General features: G+C 32.8%; 3 protein-coding genes and 1 non-coding gene across 7 annotated transcripts; 2 read left to right on the top strand and 2 right to left on the bottom strand.

Annotated features, from left to right (window-relative positions):
• Positions 1–2392: 2392 nt before the first annotated feature.
• Positions 2393–4009, bottom strand: LOC111008641 (HCP-like superfamily protein with MYND-type zinc finger). Its single transcript, XM_022281387.2, has 3 exons — positions 3675–4009; positions 3413–3575; positions 2393–3326 (listed from the first exon to the last, which is right to left on the bottom strand). The coding sequence occupies exons 1-3, from the start codon at positions 3833–3835 to the stop codon at positions 2625–2627; spliced, it is 1026 nt and encodes a 341-aa protein (XP_022137079.1). The 5' UTR covers positions 3836–4009; the 3' UTR covers positions 2393–2624.
• Positions 4010–14393: 10384 nt separating this feature from the next.
• Positions 14394–21151, top strand: LOC111008772 (NAD(P)-binding Rossmann-fold superfamily protein). 3 transcript variants are annotated; one of them, XM_088121644.1, is made up of 15 exons: positions 14394–14677; positions 15078–15146; positions 15252–15365; positions 15976–16104; positions 16365–16433; positions 16763–16915; positions 17022–17058; positions 17661–17743; positions 17962–18036; positions 18524–18598; positions 19244–19330; positions 19413–19528; positions 19701–19747; positions 20122–20271; positions 20842–21151. In XM_088121644.1, the coding sequence occupies exons 1-14, from the start codon at positions 14588–14590 to the stop codon at positions 20256–20258; spliced, it is 1281 nt and encodes a 426-aa protein (XP_087977770.1). In that variant the 5' UTR covers positions 14394–14587; the 3' UTR covers positions 20259–20271; positions 20842–21151. The 3 variants fall into 3 exon arrangements, with proteins under 3 accessions (XP_087977770.1, XP_022137272.1, XP_022137273.1); XM_022281580.2 differs by lacking the exon at positions 20842–21151 and having other exon boundaries at positions 14395–14677; positions 20122–20552; XM_022281581.1 differs by lacking the exons at positions 14394–14677; positions 20842–21151 and having other exon boundaries at positions 15252–15369; positions 20122–20552.
• LOC111008774 (Cytidine/deoxycytidylate deaminase family protein) lies at positions 20762–23567 on the bottom strand. 2 transcript variants are annotated; one of them, XR_015789726.1, is made up of 9 exons: positions 23246–23567; positions 22968–23043; positions 22694–22733; positions 22235–22293; positions 22127–22164; positions 21881–21944; positions 21594–21647; positions 21348–21483; positions 20762–20984 (listed from the first exon to the last, which is right to left on the bottom strand). XR_015789726.1 is itself a non-coding variant. In XM_022281583.2 (9 exons), the coding sequence occupies exons 1-9, from the start codon at positions 23428–23430 to the stop codon at positions 20922–20924; spliced, it is 681 nt and encodes a 226-aa protein (XP_022137275.1). In that variant the 5' UTR covers positions 23431–23567; the 3' UTR covers positions 20762–20921. The 2 variants fall into 2 exon arrangements, 1 of the variants encoding a protein (XP_022137275.1); XM_022281583.2 differs by having other exon boundaries at positions 21348–21449.
• A 25-nt stretch (positions 23568–23592) lies between these two features.
• Positions 23593–23673, top strand: TRNAL-AAG (transfer RNA leucine (anticodon AAG)). Its single transcript has one exon. It is a non-coding gene; the product is annotated as a tRNA-Leu (tRNA).
• Positions 23674–23689: the final 16 nt, after the last annotated feature.

Raw genomic sequence — 23689 nt, 5'->3', positions numbered from 1 at the left:
TAAATGAATGACAAGAGATGAACAGAAAAAAAAAAATAACAAAGTGAAAATTTGAATTAATGGAAGAAAAAGAGTTTTACAGACTTGAAGCAAATAAAATAAATTTATGGAAACTGAAATGATAAACAGAGAGCTAAAATTTAATGATCGAGGATTTGAAGGGATTCCAGCTTAATTTAGTCTCTTTTTTCTATTTCGGTAGAAAAATAAGAATTTTTTTCTAAGTACTTTGTACAAAAATGCAGTGATATGCTAACTCATGTTCAAGTGAAGTATGTGCTCATGAATATGCACATGTTCAACTCAAATAAGTTCATTAGGAACATTTACTTGCTAAACTAAGTACAAATTAACTTGAATCAACCTAGCTAATTCTATCCTTGAAATTAAGGGGTTATCGACGATGATCATATTTTACAAATTAACATGTATGTTAATGGAGTCTATTATCCACCCACTGATACTTGGGCTAATCCTATATCTGATCTTCAAGGTTGGAGAGAGGAAAAAGAAAACACCCATGTAATTTTAAGATATGATTAGCACAAAACTCATCACTTAATTTAAAGGGCCTAGTTATCATTATAATTTGCAAAATTCTGAATCATTAAATCTAAGATTGTGCTTTAAAATATTAAAACACAATAATTTAAAGGTATGTTTTAAAGTTATATAATAAAAAGTAAAAGAGAAAAGGTTTAATGATCATATTTTAAAAATATTACCATCATATATGGAAATAATAATTTATTAATTTAAAGGTCAACAAATTAAAAGGTTGTGAGTTCTATCCCTTGTTGTCCTAGAAGAAAGAAAAAAGAAATTAGGGCTTGAGCCCACTACTAATATTTATTAAAGCTTTTCTATGATTTATTCAATTTAAAAAAAAAGTAAAATGTAAGAATAAAGATCAAACATTCAATTTAAGAGAGGTATAAGTGTTTTAATGACTAGAATTATAATCAAGTTGGTAAATAACCCTACCAAAATATTTAAGTTGAAGAACATATTGTTGGTGTGGTTTTAATTTTAAGAAATTAGTGTATAATGATCACTTTATAAATTAACATGTATGTTAGTGGAGTCTAGTATCCACCCATTAATATTTGAGAGAGATTCACCCATGTAATTTTAACATATGATTATCACAAAAGTGATGACTTAATTTAAAGGGTCTAGTTATCATCACAATTTGCAAAATTATGAATGATTAAATTTAGGACTGTGCTTTAAAATATTGTTTTAGTATTTATATGTGAAACACAATAATTTAAAGGTGTGTTTTAAAGTTATAATTAAAAGTAAAAGATAAAAGTTTAATGATCATATTTTTAAAATACTACAACCAGGTATTAAAATAATAATTTATTAATTTAAAGTGTTTTAACATAGTAGTTGACTTAAAAATCATAATAGAGGTGGATTTTAAAATACAAACCTAATTGGTTCCCCATACACTTTTTTTTATCTTTTGAAAGTCAAACATTTATTTACATCCCATTGCATAGAATCTTCATGGTATCACTTACCATGAAATGTTTGAACCGCTCGTTTCAGAGCTCAAATTATAAGAACCTAACGTCTAACGGCATCAATTAAAAAAAAATTGAAATTTTATAAAACAAACAAATAAAAAAGTGAACTAATACCTTTTCATTTTCCTCTTTCCCTAATGCTATAATCTATTTGTCCATGTCTTCTAGTTCTTATAAGCACAGTATATACTCGCCAATATAATTTAATGGCCGCTAAGATTAGTCAACATTTTTCTCAATAGCTACTCTTAGTTATTCTATGGTACCACGGATATAGGTTGATAGGAACAATACACACTAGACAAATATAAATGATATTAAGCTATAAGAATTTTTGGATGAAGTTGTGGCCAAATTTGATGGAAAAATTGCAAAATTAAAATAAAATTGAATGAATTGCCTAAATTAAAATTAACGTTGAAAAATCAAATCGAGCATAACTCAAAACACCTATCTCTAACCAGAAGATAATGAGTTCTGGCTAAAAAATCAAAAGTTCATACCTCACTACAAAAAGAAATAGTTGAAAATATAGGCCCAAAATCATATTGAATCGAATGGCAAACACCTCCACTCCCTTTATTGATATTTACCTACCCAATTAGTTGATATATAACTATATTTTTTATTTCTTTTGAAAAAGTAAATACAACGGATATATAGTTAAACTTCTTTTTTAAATAAAGTTAGATCATAAATGAGTTGAAAATCATTGTCCTAGACAAATTCAAATATATTTTTATATACTCATTCATGTAATGACAAGAATTTTAAAATTTTAAAATTAATTATTATATTAAAAATTTAGAGTCCGGATTATTAAAAGATATATGTAAATCAAAATGTAACATGAAAAGTAAGAGAATAAAAATATGTTTTACCCTAACAAAATTCTAGAGAGACAAATTCTAAATTTACATTTCGTACCGACAAAGTAAATAGAAAACAAAAAACACTGTACAGACAAAAAAAAAAACCTCGAGATTCCAATTTTATGTTCGAGAAATTACCAAAAAGAAAAATTTTTGATAAAAATAATGAATAAATTGATGTCAAGCAAAAGAAAGGTTGGCTTTCAATCATCAAATATCATTCAGATTCCACATTCTCACCATCTCCGAACTGCTCTATTCTGTTTTCGCCGCCGTCATCGGCCTCCAGATCGTCGTCCTCGATCAGCCACCGATCGAACGGCGCACATTCGGTCTTGTGCCGCAGTTTCCAGTCCAGAGCTTGACACCCTCGAGAGCAATAGTTTACGTTACCGCAGACGGAACACCGCCGGAATTCATGGAGCCGAGTCTCGGGTCTTCCACAACCACCGTTCGAACAGAGCCTTAGCCCCTGAGCGACGACCCCACGGCCCGACGCGAACCAATCCCTTAAAAATTGGTTCGCCGGGTGTGCCTCCGGCGCCGGAATGTTACAGCCGGACGCGGATGGGTGGTCTCCGGCGCAGGTAGGTCGCCGGATGGAAGAGTTTGAAATGGACGCGAGTTCACGCGCGTTGGCTTCGATTAGGAGACGACGCCCCTCGGCTGCGTTTTGGGCCACGCCGTAACCGTCTTGAAGGCAGTGGCCGAGCTCACGAAGCGCGTCGATATGGCCGAGATAAGCGGCTCGCCCGCACAGAGCCACGCCGGCACGAAGATTCTTGTCGCTCTTTGAGCCACCGCTTCCGTTAAATTGTACGATGGCGAGCGAGTAAAGCGCCAACGGATGAGATTTAATCGCGGCCTTCGCCATTAGCGAAGCTCCACTTCCTCTGTTCTTCAAACAATAAAACTCGATCTGAAAACAAAAAAAAAAAAAACCCTAAAAAATGAAAAATGACCTAAGTTCGAAATTGCAGAGGAAAATTAATTAATTAAACGGACCATTCCGAGAGTGTAGCAGGCTTCGACGCTCCCGGCGACGACGCACTGTCTGAGAAATCTATGAGTCGATTCGGACCAATATTCGATTCTGAAATCAAATGCTTTAGGTCCAGCTTTCGAAAGCACCAGCGGATGCAGAGCCAAGCGATTGAACCTTCTACAACTGTTTCGCCCCCAAATTTCACATCAACATCATAATAAAATTACACGAGACTGAGGGAAAAAAAAGAAGAAAAAAGACGAATTGCACGGCGATTCTTACGTTATCATAACGTTGACGAGGTCGGAAGGAGAAGAAGCGGTGGAGGTAAGCTTGCCGAGGACGACGACGACTAGATCGTCCGGCAAACCGTCGAAGAGATCAGAAATTCCGGCGCCGGGACTGGCCGCCGTCGTTGTTTTCCTCCTTTTATTGCACAACATTCTTCCGGCATGAACAGAGAGAGCGCTGCTCTTCGTCTGGTTTTATCTTGAAATGGAAATCGCCATGGAAAGGACTTCAAAGAATTGAGATTCGATTATGGAGGACGAACGAATCCAAAATTGGATTGTTTGTCGTAGCGAGTCTGTAGTGAAGGGGCGAAACGGATGGACGGAGTAGGTTGAATTTATATCTCTGAGCGATGCAGAAACAGTCGAAAACAGATTGGATGGGTCCCACATGATAAAACAAGCTTTTAATTATTCGACTTAGTAACACCTTAATCATATTTAATCTGACCAAGTAAAACTCCAATCTCATTTTTCAATTAAAAAAAAAGAAAAACAAAACAAAACACAAAAAGAGAAAAAACTTGCAAGCTACTCACCCGTTTACTATTTTAATTAATTTCTTTAAAAAATGAGAACATAAATCTGTGATTTATTTCTTTCCAAAATTACTTGTATACTTTATAGGAGCCTATGACCCGTCTTCCTTGCAAATTATTTCAAACTATTATTGGGCTGTAACCTACAAGCTAGTTTGTTTAATAATTTAAATGAAATTAATCGTTGAGGCATGATTCTGGAGTCAATTTTTCTTACCTCAAATTTGAGGTGATGGTGACTTGATTGAGGTTGTTTTCTGCACGGAGAACTTGTATAAGTGGGTGTGGTATACGTCAATGCTTAAGTTAGTATTTAGATCGATGTAATATCAATATTGTACTAAAGTTATGTTGTAGATGTGTTCCTCAGCGGGTTCTACTATTTATAGGGATATGTGGGGGTGTGACTTGTGATCATCATAGTTCGGCACCCTTCTCCAAGTCGAGGTGGGGTGTGCATCATCACGTACATGATTTTGAGCCGAAATGTTTGATTAGTATTCATTAGTCCCGAACGGTGGTATCCATGAGACTAACCATCTTTTGGGTATATGGAAACTTGACACTATCCATGTAGTGAGGTTATTTACTCCCCTTTAACATTAATATACAACTTCATATTTTAGTCTTTTATTGTAATTGAAAATTTCTTTTTCTTAAATCACTCTGGGATGATTTTCTTTTAAAAAGATTGAGCTTTGAAGTTAAAATAAGTAAATAAAAGAAAGGATTATATAATTAGCAAGTTTTCAATGAAATAAAACACATGTTTAGTCAAAGATAAAAGATGTAAGTTCGAAGGGAACATAATATAATAGAAGTAGTAATGATATTTAACCATAAGAGTGGAAGACGTAAAGTCTGTTTACACGTTTAAATGCCAAGAAAGACAAAAATCCAGCAGCGGTACATTAAAAAATTGGATTATAATTAAAAGATTTTTTTTTTCTTTTTAGCCACTGATTCATGTACCAACCAAAGAAACAAGAGATGTATATTGATTCAAATTTCAACCATTCAAAGGATTAGAGTGCATGCACCCATATAAGATATTATTAACATAATTATATTATATGTGGGACTCCAATCTCTAAATCTATGGTAGATTTTTTTTCCTATGAGAACGGAGTTTCGAATCTACAATTTTTTTAGTTGAGGTCAAAATCAATTGAGTTAAAATTCAAAGCACACAGTTGATAGATATATAAACGGCTTGCGTCTCCTCCAATAAATTGACTTAAAAATTAAACATAATATGAAAAGGAAAATACCGATATTTCTGTGGGCAAGGAAAGAAAGAAATGTCATGATACACGTGACCTTGAGTGCCTAATTTTTAATTTTCTATTGGTAGTAGTGGTCTGACTCAACAAAAAAAATATCCCCTCTCTCTCTCTCTACGGGTTATTAACTATTGATTGTGATGGCTGGCAAATAATTTAACATCATAGGATGGTTGTCAGACACTGATTTGTTTATTTCTTTTAATACAATAATAGAAATAAGAATTCGAAACTCACAAGTACGTTAGAGATATATACTTTAGTAAGTTGAATTGTGAGAAAAAAAATGATTGACTTGAATAAGAGCTGTGGCAATATAAATAACTCGCTTCGAGGGAAGAGTAGATGATAATATTTTGTTTAAAGAGAATGTTCGTTGGAGGTAAAAATATTGTGCATATTAGTGAAGAGCAAAGAAGATTTTATGGTGATATTATCGTTATTAATATTGGATGAAAAAAAAAACACATCGTCTTGAATCTGAAGTGGAAAAAACTTAATTTTGACCTAACAATTATAATCATATTTATAATTGCTAGTGTGTTTCTATAGTTATATATTTATTATAACAAAAATGTTTTTCAGATAACAAAAGAAATTTGAATTTCATTATAGAAAAAATTTCAACTCTTGAGACAATACAATATTATATATTTACTAACAAGTTATCTAACTATAACACAGTATATTAGTAAATATATCAAAATCAAGACACGTAAAATTAAGTAGGGTTGATAGTATAGATATTTGGGTTAGTGATCAATTTATCGATAAATTACTAGCACATAAAATAAAAACATACTAAGAAATATTTTATAAAATGGAGCTATCGTCCCATCCAAAATTTCATAGAATCCTATGGGTTTTAGGCTAAAAAATGAAAATACTATATAAACGCTGGTGTATGTGTGGATGTAAATATAAGGTTTAGATAAATGATCAAAGGAATAGTTATTAAATATAAGGTAACTTTAGTTAGACATGATTTAGACATTAAATTGACCCCAACTTTTAGCAAGTTGGGAGCACACAAGTTGCAGAATAATACATGGACACATATACCAACAAATAAAGCAAAAGAGTTTTTGTTTCAAAAAAAAAAAAAAAAGCAAAAGAGTTTTGCAAATTAAGTTAAAAACCAAAAGAAAAGCTAGAAAAGGAAGAAAACCAAATGGGAGATATTTCTCTGAAACGTAGGGACATCATTATTATTTATTATTATCATTATTATTCTTCAATTTTAAAAGAACCATCCGATAAACTCAGACCTTCAGCTACCCAATTTTGTCCAATGAGATGAAGGATTGGAATTTTGGAGCTCTAGCTCGACACTGAAACATCCATCTCTCTCTCTCCTTTTTCCCTCTCTATTCAATGGATAAGGTTCTTGAAAAAATATGTGGGGGTTGGTGGCTCATTCCCATCCTCTTGATAATTTGTTTTCCCAATATCCACGCAAAAAAAAGTGATTCGAATCTCTCCATTCTTGTTAAAAAAAATGTTACCAAATAAGTCATTGGTATATATTGTTACTTGTTTCTAATTTTAAATATAAATATAATTATTTGATAACTGTTTATATTTATTGTTTCTCAATTCAAAGAACGTTTATATAATTGTATAGAAAATTTGAAAACAAATATAAACCAAGTTTCTTCTTCCTATTTCTAAAAACATTTCTTTTATATTTTTTACTTACAAAATGCATAACAAATATAAATATAATGTAAATATTTTAAATATTTTATTTTCATATAAAATTTTTATTTTTTTAATTTAAAAATTTAGAAAACAAAAGTTACCAAAACATATTTTTGCTTTTTTTTATTAATTAATAGAAAATAAAGATAAATCAGAAGGAAATAAGAAACAAGATAGTTAGATATTAGAAACAAAACATGATTATAATTGATATTAATGTTGATTGTTGCGTGTTAATTACTTAATCTAATGTAATCACATAAGAGACTTTTTAGCGCTACTAGAAAAAGAGACTTTTAGGGTTTCGTCTGGAGCTATCTATAATTTATAAGTAATATTCCCTTGGAATTGCATATTTATACAATATATTCAACCATGACATCAACTCTATATTTTATTTTTATTTCTTCAATAATTGACAGAATGAATATAATATTTGAACTACTATGTAAGAGCTATCTATGATATTTACGTTAAAGGTTCTTTTTGTACACACACATATATATATTGTTTCCCTCTTTCAGATAATTAAGATGTTTAAATCATTATATGAATTTAAGTTATTAATTGTTTATATGATGAGCCCCGTATAAAAATATAGTTCGATCGTGTAGGACACTTATCTCCATAAAAAATGTAAGAGTTCGAATTCTTACTTCTACATGTTGTACTACGATAATATTTTTGTTTTTTTTTTTCTTATATGCACTATATTTTGTTCTTAATTTTTTTTTTCGTTTTATTAACAATTTTTTTTATACAGTAGAATATGGTGGAGTTTTTATATTAGGAAAGAAAAATAAGCTATCCAAACCAACTCCATGAAATTCAGGCTCTAGTTTGAACCTTCATTGGTTGGTTTAGGGAATTTGGTAAATTTGAAATGAAGCAAAGAATAAAAAATTAAATGTGAACGAAGAAGGCACGAGAATTGATACGCACGAAAATCATTTGACCCATGCTCCCCCTCTCCTAAAGAATTTATTATTATTATTATTATTATTATTATTATTATTATCATCATCATTATTTAGTTTTGCCCCTAAAAAGAATTCCTCTCTCCATCCCTAACATATCTTTTAGGGAAGGTTTGACCCACAATTTTGATAAATTTATATTTATGTAATTTAAAATCGAAAAGTCTTAAGTTTTCCTTAAAAAAAAAATGTATATAGAAGTTTAATTAGTTAACTTATTTGATTTGTGAGTTTATACTTTTAAAAAAATAAATATGTTGTCTACAAAGCGAGTTTTTGATAACTTGGATTTGGGGAGTTCATGGTCTAAGATAAATAAATTTAGGTGCTAAAACATAAATTTGAAATGAAATAAATAAAAGGTTAAATATATATATATATATATATATATATATATGTTGTAAGTCCCTTTAATTAATTACTTTCCATCGTTAAAAAAGTTTCTATGTAAAAAATTTTTAATTATACTTTTTCGTTAGTGGATGTTAGAATTGACTAATAATAAAGTTTATACTTGATGAGTTGGTGAAAATTTAAAAGAGAAATTTATGTCATTCAAGAGCGAAAGTCGTTTTTAAGAACTTGGTAGAGAAATTTCAAAATTTTCTTTCCTAGGTAGCCTAGATCTCAGGTAAAAGCCTGCTACCATCTACAAATTTCAACATTCACCCATGAAATGATGTTAGTTAAAAAATATCAATATATTTTTTCTAACTAGCCACAATATCATTCTTGTTGTTTACCACTAACTTTTTGGTACATATAAAAATTCTTTCTCTGATCATCTCTCTTATTTGTCAAAAAATAAATAATGTGTGACACATAAGTTTGAGTTTTGTCCTTGTTAAAATGGAAGAAACTAATTAAATTTGAGTATTTTTAAATAAATAGACTAAATTGAAAAAATTGACTGAGAGGTAAGTCAAACGCTCCTTTGGAAAATCTCCCTTAGACACGAAAAGTAGGTTACAAGTTACAAACAAGGTTTATGAGAAAAACATTTAAAGTGGATAAGTCCATGATGGGTTTCAAACTTGTAAATTCCAATTCAAAGTCGACGGCTTTAGCTTTTAGCTTTAAACTTGGTTTGCCGTTGTGTGTAATGCTAATGGGGCAATCTAATATTAAATTTAGTCAAATATAATGATTCCACCCCCCAATCAATCCCAGAGAAGAGAGAGGATTGAAATCGAGAGTTTTGAACAAGGAAGAAACGACGGCTCTTTTTAAAAGAATTCATGGTGTTGGGAGGAAAAATTAAATATGCCATGTGGATCAAGAACTAAGGTTGGACACCAATTTCAAGGTGTCGATATGCGGTATAACTTAGAACCTCAAGCAAGGACGAATGATCACAACTTCTACGAGCACTTGGGAGCAATTCAACAACCTCATTAATGGAATAATAAATGGTTGCTAAGATTGCTGTCGAGATCGTTGTCGTGATTCTCGCAATCAAAAGATTCCTCCTCGAACTCTATAAATGCACTATCACTCAACTCAATCAGGTATGTAATTTCTGTCTGAAACTGATCTAGAGATTTAGATTTTTGGACTGACATGAGTCTTGAAGTGCTTATTTCTTTGCTGGCAGGTTTTCCTGTTCACCTTGCTCGAATTTCATCTAGTAGAATTTGATATAAACACACGAAACGAACTGCCTAGGAAGAAAGGGAACCAACTGACTAAGTGAAGGAGGGATGATATAGTTATGAAGTTGATGCTATATTGAATTGGGATAGGATGGCCAACAACATGAAGGTGTAAAGAAATCATACGCATATATATCTACCTCTATAGGATATAAAAACTTAAATTTTCTGAAAATATAATATTTTACAAGGTTAGAGGAATTAATTGAGGTGCCACGTTAGTTATTTTAGAATCTCATGGATATATAGAGGAAAAAGTTTATATCTTATTATGGGGTGAAAAATGGTAGATCACATGTATACGTTATTAGAAGTACGCACGTAGTTCGAATACTTGTATCTTAGAGGCTCAAAGTCGAACAATCAACCTGCTTTCCATAACTACCAAGTAGAGTTGTGACATTGGATGTTGGAACTTAAATAACTACTTTAACTTCCCACTTGTCATTGCACCGAGTAGTATGCCTACATTGTGGGCGACCATGATGCTAACCATTTGTTGACTATAAATATTGGAGGTAAATTCACTCTAAGGTATGCGTCAATCTATATAAACGCTTGAGAATAAAATAGTTCAAATCAACGCTGACTTGAGCACCAGAGTGCTTCTCTTTGTTTTGCAGGTCTTCGGTGATTCAAATTCGTGATTTGCACACGGAATAATTCAAACAAATTTCATCTTGATTTCTAAGCTCTCAAAACGTTTATTTTAGCCTCTGTCATTAAAACAAATCATTTGGATTAAAATTTGTTATTTTGTCATCACCTAAAATCTAGGTACCTAGTACTCCCTCTCAACGAACCTACATATCAACATGTTAATACATATAAACAAAGCCACATTTGTCCATTGGTTAAAGACAGAGAAAAATGCCGCTACTCATAATCAACATAGTTAAGAGTATATTATAAATCTATCCTGATAATAACTGTATCGGCTAAAATGTTTATTTTTTAGAAAAATTAGAAAAAAAATGTAAAAGTTTATAATACAAATTATATATTTTAAAAACTATTTTCTTTGATTAAAATTTCAATGAGGACAAAAATGAAAAAGAAGAAAGTAGAGAGAGATATGCAGGGATGTGGTTTGGTTATTGAAGGAATGAAAAATGTGAGGGATATGGGACTAAAAACGTAAGGAGAATATTAATAGAGATACGAATCCATCTACCTCTTGTGTTCAATTGGAATTAGAAAAGAAAATTAAAAAAAAAGAAGAAGAAAACCAATTTAAATTAACTACCAAATTTTGAGACAAATCTACTTTTACCCCTTTAATCTTGCACTTTCGTCGTCCCTAAGTTTTAAAAGCCTATCACAGCATAACTTAATGAAAAATGTATTCATAATTCCACTTTTTAGCTAAGTTTATATAAATTTTCATTTAATTTCACCTAAAAAGCTACCCAAAAAGCTTCATACTAGCAAAAGTGATGTTTTTAACTTATCACAGATGTTATGTGCTATCTCTATCCTCTCTCGCTCTCGTGCTACTTTACCCGTTCCCTTTTCTCGTTACAGTTGGACCACTCTCTCCATATGATTTCCTTATGTGTTAAAAGAATTTGCAATTGACAAATGGGAGGTGTGTGATAGCTGGTGGGGCGTGCGTGTGAAAAGTCTATTTTTAAAAGTCGTAAGTACTCGTTTGATAATGTTTCTATTTCTTGTTTATGTTTCTTTAACGAGGAAAAATAGAATTGCATGCTTCAAAATCTATCCCTTCAAAGACGATAGAACAATATTTTTATTTGTGTTTGAATAATTTAAAAATGAGAACTAGAAACATATTTTTTTTCTTTTCAAAATTTCTACTTTGAGAATATTTCAAAAAAACAAAACAAAACAAAAATAAGAAGTTGTTTTCATATATCTCTAATCAAGAGGTCGTGAGTTCCATCCCCGACCTCTATATTGCTTATTAATTGGGCTTGAGTAACTTGCATGTAGCCAAATTATTTTTATTTATTTTTATTTTTTGGCTTACTCATATTTGCGTTGCGTGATGAAAACCATAAGCAGTATTTCCCTCCTCTTTTCGGTCCACACCATTTATGAGTTTAGATAAGAATGGAAGCTGTGTGTGTTTCAGAATGAAAGGCAACATTTTTGTTCCATCCTATTTATTTACAACATCACCGTACTATTATTTACATCTATGTCACGTGTAAACAATACCAAAAAAATTACATGGTCATTGTCTAATTTCATTATGACATTTATTGTGTAATAAAAGTGATTAAAAACCTTTCTTTTGAATTGCAATATTCCAAAAAAAAAAAATCGTTGATAACGACTTATTCATACCATTTATTTCAAATCCACCCCCGATTTAAGAAACAAGTATGAATCTACCAATTTGATCATATATATATATATATAACAAATGTGAAATGATGAATCAAACCTCTAATCTTTGGGAAAGAAGCAAGATGCGTTTAACTATGTTCATATTTCTCTTTTTTTGAGAAAGGAAGCATTTCATTAAAGAGAGAAGGAACATCACTCTTAGCGAGATTGCCCAAATCTCCAACCAACTGATTTTCAGAGTTCTTCGAAATCAGCATTAGTTACTCTCATGTCGATCTAAGTTTAATAGTTAAGACACATATCTCTAGTAAGTTTTAAATCCTCACTTTTGTTTAATATTATAAAAAAAATAAATTTAAGACATGAGTAAATTACATTCCTACCCATATCAAATAAAAACCCCACTTAGTGGCTGACATCATCTATAGTATATTAAAATGTGTGATGAGGAGATACTTTTTAGGTCAATTTTACCCTTCTTTCATAACTCATTTTTATAAAAGTTTGATGACAAATTTGTCATTTACCTCTCCCACTTTCTTCCTCTCTCTCATTCCCACGCCTACTTCTCCCATTTATCTCTTTTTTTTTTTTGAAAATATTTTATCTCCACCTATACAAATTTCATTTCTTACATTCATTTATCTTAATTCTCTTATTATATTTCTTTCGCATTTACTCTTCATTCATTTTTTCTCCACCATCCAAATGCATTACTCAAATTAACCTACCCAAATAACTATTTATCTTTTTTTTTTCCTTTTAAAATTCTAATTTCACTTAATCTTGTATTTAAAATGTTTAGAATATGAAAAGTTTTATCATCTATTTAATTTATTTTTTACTCCTAAAATTTGAAGTGTTTTTCTCTCCTCTCTCTCTCTTCTATATAATTAACACTATATACCATTTTTACCCTCTCATTATAACTCTTTTCACTTTTCTTTTAATGGAAATTATGTCATTTAAATACAAACTTTCTCTCTCTCAATTTATCTCTTCTCTTCGTCGTGATCCCACCCTTCTAAATTCCCCTATTTTCTCTTACTAATCTTCTATCTCTTAATTATTCTTTCATTAACTTTATCTTTCTTATTGATTTTTTTAGCTCCTTTCATCTACCACATATCCTCCCCCAATCCTTTCATCTTCCTAATCCCCTTCCAATCCATATATAAATATGTGTTCTCTCTTCCTCGTGCCAACCAAAAATCAAGAGGTGGTGGATTGAACAAAGTAGAAAATTTTCCAAGTGGTGTGAAGGTATGAAGATTACTCTCTTGCTTTAGCAACGACAACAACAATGCACATATGGGTGATCGAGAGGAGAATTGATAGTGAAGAGAAACTAAATTAAAGCTGAGTTAATGACATCGGTTCGCTTTCCCCAAATCTATCATTGTTCAGATTGAAAGAAATTCTAGAGTACGATGTGTCGAGATGGTGGTCGATGGAATCGAGATAAAGCAAAATTCGATCATTCTCATAATTTGGATAATAAGAATGCTTATGAGTTTGATTTTTATTTATTTATTTTTTAAACTGATGCTTTTGATTTATATATGTGAAATGTTGTAATTATTTTTACAAAGTTAGGGCAAACAAACAATTTTTATCCCTCTCAATATCATCAGGTTTGACCTTTTAGGATTTACTCTTTCTCTCACTCTTACCTTTCTTTTTCATTCTAGAATGAACAAACTCAATGATTTAATGTCACACAATTTAACAAAGATAAAGTGTAATATAATAATTTATAATCAAGAAAATTAGAGGTAAATTAAGAACGTTCATTCAATAAAAAAAAACTTTGTACATTGATGCTTTTTCATCTTTCTTACACTTCAAATTTGTACTTACTTTCCAGGCTAATATTTCATCATCTTCTTTTATTACAACAATATCATACCTTGAATTTATATTTATATATAACCACTTTCTTTCTTTAAAATAATAATATTATAAACTTAAAAAACACTATTTGTTTTACTTTAATTTAGAACTACAAGATTCTACGTGTAAGACACGTGTTTCTTCCTGTAATAAATGTGTACACGAGGGTTATTTTTGTGTGTACACGAGGGTTATTTTTGTGGTACTTCCGTGATAAAACCCTCACGAAAAGCCCACTAGACTAATACGGGTTGGTTCTCGTTCTATAAATGGCCCATAATATCCTTATTGGGCCTAATCGCAGCCCAAAGAATATCCGACATTCGATCACTGCGTGAACAGCTGTGAACAGAGAGCCGATCTGGGCAGGACGCCGGCGGCTTCGAACGCATTACTTCGCATTGTCAGATTGTGCTAAATAAAATAAAACGGCGAATCGAATTTAAGAGGATTCCATCTTAATCTTAGAGATTCGTTGAATTTCTCGGACTTTTTATTCCTGTTGAATCAGTAGGTCCTCTGTCCGAGAACGAGAGAGGGAGCAGACATGGAGGTGGAATTGAAAGAGATGTGGAACGATCTTGAATCTCTGAAGCAGTCGCTTACCGATCCGGCTCTACGGGGCCCGGTTGATAAGGTATTTCTGCTTGCATAATTTCTTTTGATCATTTTATTGCTCAATTCTTTCTGTACATGGTTGATTTGATCCTGTTTTACTTGACGTGTTCTTGCAAAGTGCATATTGGACTACTTTCTCATTGTAATGAAGAATTGTCTCTTCTTTTAATTTACCCATGGATTCTGCATGTATGGTTTGTTTCTTTCAGGCCTTGATAAGTTTAACTAAGAGGAAACATTTTATTCTGCATGAATATTCAAGTGTCTTTCACTGGAGAATTGAGTGCATTACTATTTCATAGTGTAATAGATATTACGTTAGTGAGAAGATACTTGTGTAGTTGCGTTGAGCATTTGATTATTCACTTTAGAAAATTTTAACCCTGAATGCAATTGCTCTCCGGCTATGTTCAATCCAGCTTCAATTGCATTTAGAGCGTCTCACAAATCTTTCAAAGGCAGGACCTGTTCGGCGATCAAAAGTTAAGGTATTTGCTTTTTGCATTGTCATCTTTTAGATTCCTCCATTGTCTTTAAACTTCAGCTTATAGTTGTTATATTGATAACTCATGCATTTAATGTTATGCTGGCAGGACATGAGTGCTGAGGTGGTAGATAGCAATCCTTACAGTAGGCTTATGGCTCTTCAGAGGATGGGCATCGTAGAAAACTATGAAAGAATACGGGGGTTTTCAGTTGCCATTGTTGTCTGTACTTATCTCCTCTTTCTTTTTCTGTTTTACTCCACAGTCTGCTCTAGAATTTCAATCTTACAAGTTGACATACATCGTTATGTATCTTCCCTTGTATCTTGTGAAATATATATATATATATATGTATGTGTGTGTGTGTATACATTTTACTGTGGAGAGATGGAAAAATATTTAGAGTAGCTACCATGTGAATATGTGTTCAGGTTTGTGTTTGATCATTCTCTTCTTTGCCTTTGAGATGCCCAGCATTCATACTTTACCTTGATAAATTGGTACGTGCAGCACTGTTATGTATTTTCTACTCAATCCTTATATGTGTTGAAGATAGAGTCGATTGGGTTAATAGTCTGTATGGAATTATCTTGGTTAACCAAGTTCGCCCTAATTTTTGCTGCATGCTAATCCTGAACTCACTCCAACGTTTTCTTGTTTCTCAAATTTTTTACGAGAGATTACATCAATGATCAAAGATTTTAAACAGAATTTCTAATTTAGCAAGCCATAATGGAACAACTAGCTGCTCTGTATGTTAGTCATCTTTCATATATTTTGTTGTTTAATATTTCGTGATGAATTATTATGTTACTTCATTCTTCATCCAAAGGGCATTGGAGGTGTTGGAAGCGTTGCAGCTGAGATGTTGACAAGGTGTGGGATAGGTCGCTTGTTGTTATATGATTATGATAAAGTGGAGTTAGCTAATATGAATAGACTCTTCTTTCGTCCAGAGCAGGTAATTGTTTTAGTTCTTCATCCTCCTTTCTTTCCTGGGGATCTTGTGTGGGTGTGATTGCTCTTTAGTTGTTTTAGTGTTGATCTCTTCCTGCATTCAATTGTATACTTGTGCGTGAATTTACATTTCATCTTGTTATAGTTATCAATGTTCTGGAATTTTTTAGTTTGAAAGGTTTTTACCCACTTAAAAGTTAAAAGGCAGTTAAATGTAGAGTAGCTAGTTTGTTTACTAGTTTACCTTTTCTGAAATATTTTCAGGTTGGTATGACAAAAACTGATGCAGCGGTACAGACCCTTGAAGATATAAACCCCGATGTTGTACTTGAGGTTAGCCTTTTATATTACTGCTCTATGGTTAAATTACATAGCTTACTCATATGAATTTATTTTCTGCACCTTCATTGATGAGTTAGTAACCGCCAGATGCAGCATGATAATTTGTATGTACGAACCAATTTTCTATGTACTTGACCCGAAATGAATGGAACTTTTATGTTTTCTTCCTAACGTTATGTACAATTGTGTACAATATTCATTCTCACGAAGAATAATTCCAAGAAAGGATGTAATTCTGGAATTGGCTTTTATTAGGATGCAGAATAGCTGGTGGAATTTGTTTGTTGTTCCTCATTCTGATCAGTTCATCTTGTTTGTAGAGCTATACGCTGAACATCACTACTGTGCAAGGTTTTGAAACTTTTATGTCAAGTTTGAAAAACAAATCATTCTCCCCAACTAAAGAAGGCAGTGGAGTGGATCTTGTCTTAAGTTGTGTAGATAACTATGAAGCAAGGATGGCTGTTAATCAGGTGAGTTTCTTCAGTGTCTACAATTTTTTTATATATAGTCATATAGATAAATAAGACAATTTGCAATTTTGTACCTTCACATTTTTATTTTAAATTTTGTATACAGGCTTGTAATGAGCTAAATCAGACATGGATGGAATCCGGTAAGCAAGAAATATCCTTATTTTGATCATTCCCTAGTAATAAATTTATAATTATCCATGGTCCTCCCTTTGTGCATTTATTTAGATAGATTTCAATCAAATTTGCTTATAGGCTGCCAAATTATGAACAGATGGCTCATGCAAGTGGTGTTGTTATATATTCACTAACTGACCACATAGCACCAATATATGAGTTAGAACACCTAAACCTTTAGTGTTGATTTTTGGTACGAGAACAAGGAATTAAATATTGATGTCGACAGAAATGTAGAAGTAGAACTAATGAATTTATGCAAACATTGATGGAATATTGATTAAATGTTTGTGGTGTATAAATTAGAAAAAAAAAATCTGATCATAAAAGTGATATGTGAACTTACAAGAGATACCGTTTTGACAAGCCTAGTAGATATTTTGGAAGCAAATGTTATGCTGCTTCGTAGCTCAAACCTAAATATGGCATACTGGCAACTATTCTTAGATTAACAAAATTAAACTCATCTTTTTATTTCATACCAAAAGAAAGATATATAAAATGAAATAATTACTTTTTGTTTTGCACGTATATCACTAAGAAAGTACAAAATTGGAGATATTTTCAGGTGTCTCGGAGGATGCTGTTTCTGGTCATATTCAGTTGCTTATTCCTGGTGAAACTGCCTGTTTTGCATGTGCACCTCCTTTGGTATTTCTCCTCTCTAGACAAGAGCATGGATGTTTTTGAGACTTCTAAAGTTTTGTATAGATGTGTGGTGCATACATATAATTACTACAAAAAAGCCTTGTTTCTGTTGTTTCTTAACTGCTATAACTTCATTGTTTTCCCCTTGTATCTTTTCCTGATCATCTCTTTTTATGTCATTTCTCAGTGGTGGAAGAGTTTTATTTATCTTATTTTGTCAGGTTGTAGCATCTGGCATAGATGAACGGACACTCAAACGTGAAGGGGTTTGTGCTGCATCTTTACCTACAACAATGGTAAGAAATTTTCTTCTCTCTTAATTTATAATTCTTAGGTTTCTCTAAATAAGTTACTGTATAAAACCATTAATGTACTTGTCTACATGTTTAGCATGTAATAAGTAGCAAAGAGTAAATGTGCAAAAATTATTATTTTGAAGTTCGAGGCCGAGGTTAGCTAGATCCTAAATAAGGCCTATATGTTGTGTTTTCTTGCATCATTAGGCATCCACATTTATATAGATGCAACAAAAAAGAATTGCTATAATTTGCTTAGATAATTTGTTTTTTTAATATCTTATATTCTTTGGTACAAGTGCCGTTGGAAACATTGTATATAGAACTAGGTGTGGAAGCTACACTAGATCCATGAGAAAACCATGAATCATAAACGTTGTATTTTCCAAGCATAATTCGAAACTGGCAAACACTAGCTAATGATTCTACGATTTTGTTTTCTGTTACTTTTTTCTAATCCTTCAAACTAATTCGAAATGATCTTCAGGGAGTTGTTGCAGGCCTATTAGTGCAAAACACTCTCAAGTTCCTGCTAAAGTTCGGACATGTTTCTCCATACTTGGTGAGTATAACTTCCTCCACTAATCTTTGTTCATTCAAAATTTTGCGATTATGAAGACAGACCCCCTGTTAATAGCCATTGCCATTTAACCAATTACTTACCAACCAATCACCCATACAATCAACTAGAGAGCGACTTAACAAGTCAGCAACTAAAACTAATTTGCCCACTAATTCATCAAAAAATAGAAAGGTTCAAACAGTAAATGTAAAGAAAATTGTATGGTTATTCCCCGTCTGTCATCAATTCCCTACCCCAAAAAGATGCTTGGAAAAACCTACAAAACATTCGAGGAACCCTTCAAAACAAAAAATCCACTTCTTATGATGTAGGGTAATTCCAATAAAAAATTATTACTTCAGCTATGATTGGACTTTCTTTTTCTCTCTTTTTTTTTTCCTTCTTAAATTTGTTTTATTTTATAATATTTGCATTTGAAAAGCAGTGTGAAAGAAGTCTGAGAGGTCGAAGGAACTATCTGCACATTTATGATGATGCAATGCCTTATATCAAAAGTTCTTTATGAAATCTATAACTAGTTAAATATTTTCTAAATGAGCTAACATCCTAGAAAAAGTAAATATAGACTTATGCTCGGGTTTCCTCTCTTTTTGCTTGTTTCTATACCGGTTATCTTCGTTGCAGGGATATAATTCTCTAAAAGACTACTTCCCAACCATGGAAATGAGGCCCAATCCTCAGTGCTCAAATGTGGCTTGTCTGGAAAGACAGGTAACTCTAACACTTGAAGATAAGTCAGTTAATTTCATAGTTCCTAAATTCCCATTGTTTATTAACATTTTATATTTTGCAGAAGGAATACATTATTGCAAAACCTGCACGAGATGCTGCAGCTAAAGCAAAGATGGAAGCAGAAAAATTGACAGTTGTAGAAATCCCACTGCATGCTGATAATGAATGGAACATAAGGTGCTAGTTATAACTCCTAACGCTATTCTTACGTAGTTTGATTCCTCACTTGATTACTTTTTCTTTTCATTTTTAGATTAAATACAGTCGAGAAGTATATTATAAAATGATTAGATATACCTTAATAAATGATCTAGTGTCTTAAGTTAGTTTCTTACTGTTGATTTCTCAGTGTTGTCGATGAACTCGAGACTGAAAACGTGGGTGCAACCAGTTCAGGTGATCTTTTATCTATTTATTTTAATTTCAGATTATCTCTCCATCTTATTTTCCTTCCTCGCATATCATGTATATAGTCCAACGAGTTCTTTTTTATGAATGTCCACCATAATGATTGCTGATATTTATTCTGGTCAAAATTCGTGATATTTTATGCCGGCAATCAAACTGGGGTAACCAAATTTAGTTATATCAGCGATCAGCTTTGTTTCACCTGGTTACGCGATTTGATATTGATCTTGGAGTTAACTACTGGAAATTAGTCATATATTGCTTTTGGTACTTTTGTTGTAAACATTCTACATTTCCATTTGTTCAGCAGATCAGAAGTCTATCTTTCTATTTGATATTCACTTGATTTTTTTTCCTCGCAGATGCCCTTCCAGAAGGTCTTGTTCGCGAGCTTCCAAATGCAGACGAGTCTCATCATCCACCTCCCGCAGAATCTGCAGCCCCTTCCATAGATGACCTTGAAGATTTGAAGAGACAACTCGAGGCCCTCAATTCTTGATCTCCAAATGATGGTCAGCTCTCGCTCTCCATTTTCCTCCCCTCTGAGTTATAGCGTAACACTGCACTGGGACTAGGGTGTTCAATTCACTACTCCCCTCGAAAAAACAAATGAAAATGAAAAAAAGGGGAGAAATCTACAGGAAAGGGTTACCGACTGCTAACGTTTTTACGCCAAAACATCTGGACTTCATTTTCTCTCTTAAATTATGCTGGTCAATTTGTTACCTCAGTAATTTGTCACTGAAAGCATCATCAGTTCGTCAAAACAAGCTATTATTACTTTTTGACCCGATTCCTCATTAGTTTTCTTTTTATGACTAATTTTATTCTTCAAATCTTTTCTGCAGACAACCTCACCCAATAATTTTCTACTGCTCGTATTTTTGGTTTAGAACTTTCTCACGAAATCACAATCAAATTGGATTTGATATTTTTTCATTTCATATATATTCTAGGTTTGATTCTCTTCTTCTGCAGGGTACCGTCAAAAAGAAAAAAAAAAAAAAATCTGAGTTACTCTATTCTTGGCTGTTCCACATATTCTGAAATGCTCATCCTTTAACTAAAAAAAATCCGTATAGGTCAAAATATGGAATCACATCGATAAAAGTTGCAAGCTTCCAATGGAATTGAATTTAGACGCACAGAAAAGGAATACTTTTCATGTACGTGGATCCTCGAACTTGATCAAGATCTGATCAGACAGGGGTTGATGTTTTCTGACCTGCAATTGCAATTTTGAGGGTAACATCAGTCACTCGTAAGGCAGACAACTTGCAACTTATCTCACTCATTATCCATTCTGATGCAAAAATTCGCTTTTCTAGTGTACATAATTGATTCTACAAGTAAATACATAATATTTGTTTCCCAGTTTGGGTGGTTTTTACATATCTTATCGCACTCTTGGGCCGATGTAGCCATTTCGATTTATGAGATATTGAGGTTCAAGGAACGTCAAAAAAGAAGTGTGGTCAATAAAACAGTTGTTCTAAGAGGTCCAGTGAAATTATAGTTTAAAAGTCATGGTGCAATATTATAAAATTTGAAGTTAAAGAACAACAAAGGGTAGCAGAGCAAGACTTGCCTTTACACCAGCCATCGATAGCAACTTGTGAGAAGCAACATATGCAACGTCTGAATTGTTTATCCTCTTCTCAAGAAAATAAATAACTTCAGAGACGCCAGACTGCAACAAAGTCCACGGATGGTTGAGGCAAAATCTATATGGGATTGTGTCATTACATTTTTAAGTGAAGATCTACGAGCCTTCATCTTCAAACTCTTCAGTCTAATTGGTTATAAAGATAAAGAAAAGAACTGATTGCTATACCTGAATGATTATTTTTGCACATTCATTACAAGGGAACATGGTCACATAAAGCTTCTGCAAAGATTACAGAGAGACCGAGTATTGATCAGCTGCATTCAAAGCATGCAGAAGCCTAAATTTGATGTACAATGAAAGAAAAACAATAAACAAATAAATTTCTTAAGCAGTTATGAAGTGTAAAGAATTCAGATTTCAATAGAATGTCTGTGTGGCTCTGTGAAACTTTACATTATTCTTAAGCAGACAATAATTTTCAAAGAGATGCAGAGCAGGTGAAAAGAACTAACCTGCCCACTGGCCGAAGCATGATTTGTGTTTAGGATGGCATTGACTTCAGCATGACAAACATAGCTATAAACAGAATTTAAAGCCAGGAAGAACAAGATTGAGGGGTTGGAAAATAAATCATAAAATAAGTATAATTATTTCAGCACAAGGATTCATAATGCTGAGGGATCAGCACATATAGCAAATTGCACTTCTAGTAAACAGAAATTTATTGGATCAAAAAGCTTACATATTCATTAACTTACGGATACTTTGTCTCCAAAGGATTGCTGGTTTTTGATTTCTGAACATAAGAAAAAATACTAAGATGTTTGTCAATAAGTTGAGAACTTAGTTTGTCATGAGAGACCAACCTTTGCCCAAGGAAGCTGGTCATCGGGGCATCCTCTTGGAAATCCATTATATCCTATCCCTATCACAGATGAATAAAATAAGACTTCAAATGTTCCATCATGATAACTGCATCATTCCATATCACAGGCTACTTAAAAATTGTGTTCATAAAAGACCATTGCAAATTTATGCATTTCTTCTTTAGATCACCTTACTGTAACACGAATATAGGAATGAAGAGGCCAATTTCGAGATAGTCCGGCATTGCACATTTAATTGATGTGCATTGCCTTCATGAGACAAGTAGAAAATGAAATTTTGATATAACTTCATGCAGAACAACAGCTAAGTAATTACTGAAGTTCACAATTATGAGCATCAGCTATTACTTGCTACCAGTTCTTGTTAGAAATATCGATTCACTCAACACAGCCAAGTAATCAACAACGCCATGTGTATGGACCTTGAAGCAAACTTACCAAGAATTACACCATTTTGACTAACCAGGCACGCACCAACCTACACCATAGAACACAAATCCAAACAGAAAACTGTATGAATAATTTAACAGTGAACGAAAGTTTTGATTGATACAACAAACCCTCAGAACATCCAACCATATAGAACAACTAATAGCATATGAACTTAAACAGAGAAATTCAGATATGTAAATAATTGATGGCATCATCACTTCATGATTAGAAATCAATAATAAAAGCAAATATGCACATTCCAGAGAAACACGATAACGACCTGCCGATTGGGATCCTTCGATCTTTCTGCAGACAGGAATGCAATGGCCATGAAATAGTCATCCCATGACAAATAACTGCAAGTAATCCACAGAATTCCAAACTGGGTAATTTCATCAAAATTAAAGGCGTATGAAAATTAAAAAATTAAGTTATATGACTAGAAACATATAGGTTCCTGAAGAATATAAGCCCTAACAATGTTGGGGGTACGCTGGTCGGGGCAAAGCAGAGATCTAAGAGAAACATGAAAGCACACACATCATAAATTTTTCCTACCCTTGGCGTTTGGAAGGATCGAAAGGGCACTGAGAGGGCGCTTTGTTCGAAAGAGCATCATTTCCCGGCAAATCAAATCGAGGACGGTGCTTTTTAGGATTGAAGAAGAAGCGAAAAGCAACAGCCGAAGCCAGAACACCAAATACGGTGGCTGTGGAGACGAGAGAAAGCTCGCGGGAGTTCATGGTCCGGAAAAGCAGCTGCCGAAATGGATCTCCGGCAACTCAACGCCACCGAAATTTCTACTGAGAGTCTTGAGATTCGCTGCCAAAAAGAAGCGGGAAATTCCGGCGTGCAGTTCATTAATTGAATCATTAATAAATAAAACTATAAGTTTTGATTAAACAGTGGAGATGGCCGAGTTGGTCTAAGGCGCCAGATTAAGGTTCTGGTCCGAAAGGGCGTGGGTTCAAATCCCACTCTCCACATTTAAAAAAAAATGAG

Source organism: Momordica charantia (assembly GCF_013281855.1).
Source record: "Momordica charantia cultivar OHB3-1 chromosome 3 unlocalized genomic scaffold, Mcharantia_2.0 BLBB01000003.1, whole genome shotgun sequence".
NCBI classification, from domain to species: domain Eukaryota; kingdom Viridiplantae; phylum Streptophyta; class Magnoliopsida; order Cucurbitales; family Cucurbitaceae; genus Momordica; species Momordica charantia.
The sequence above is the reverse complement of the archived record's forward strand: the minus strand, read 5'-3'. Positions and strand labels throughout refer to the sequence as shown.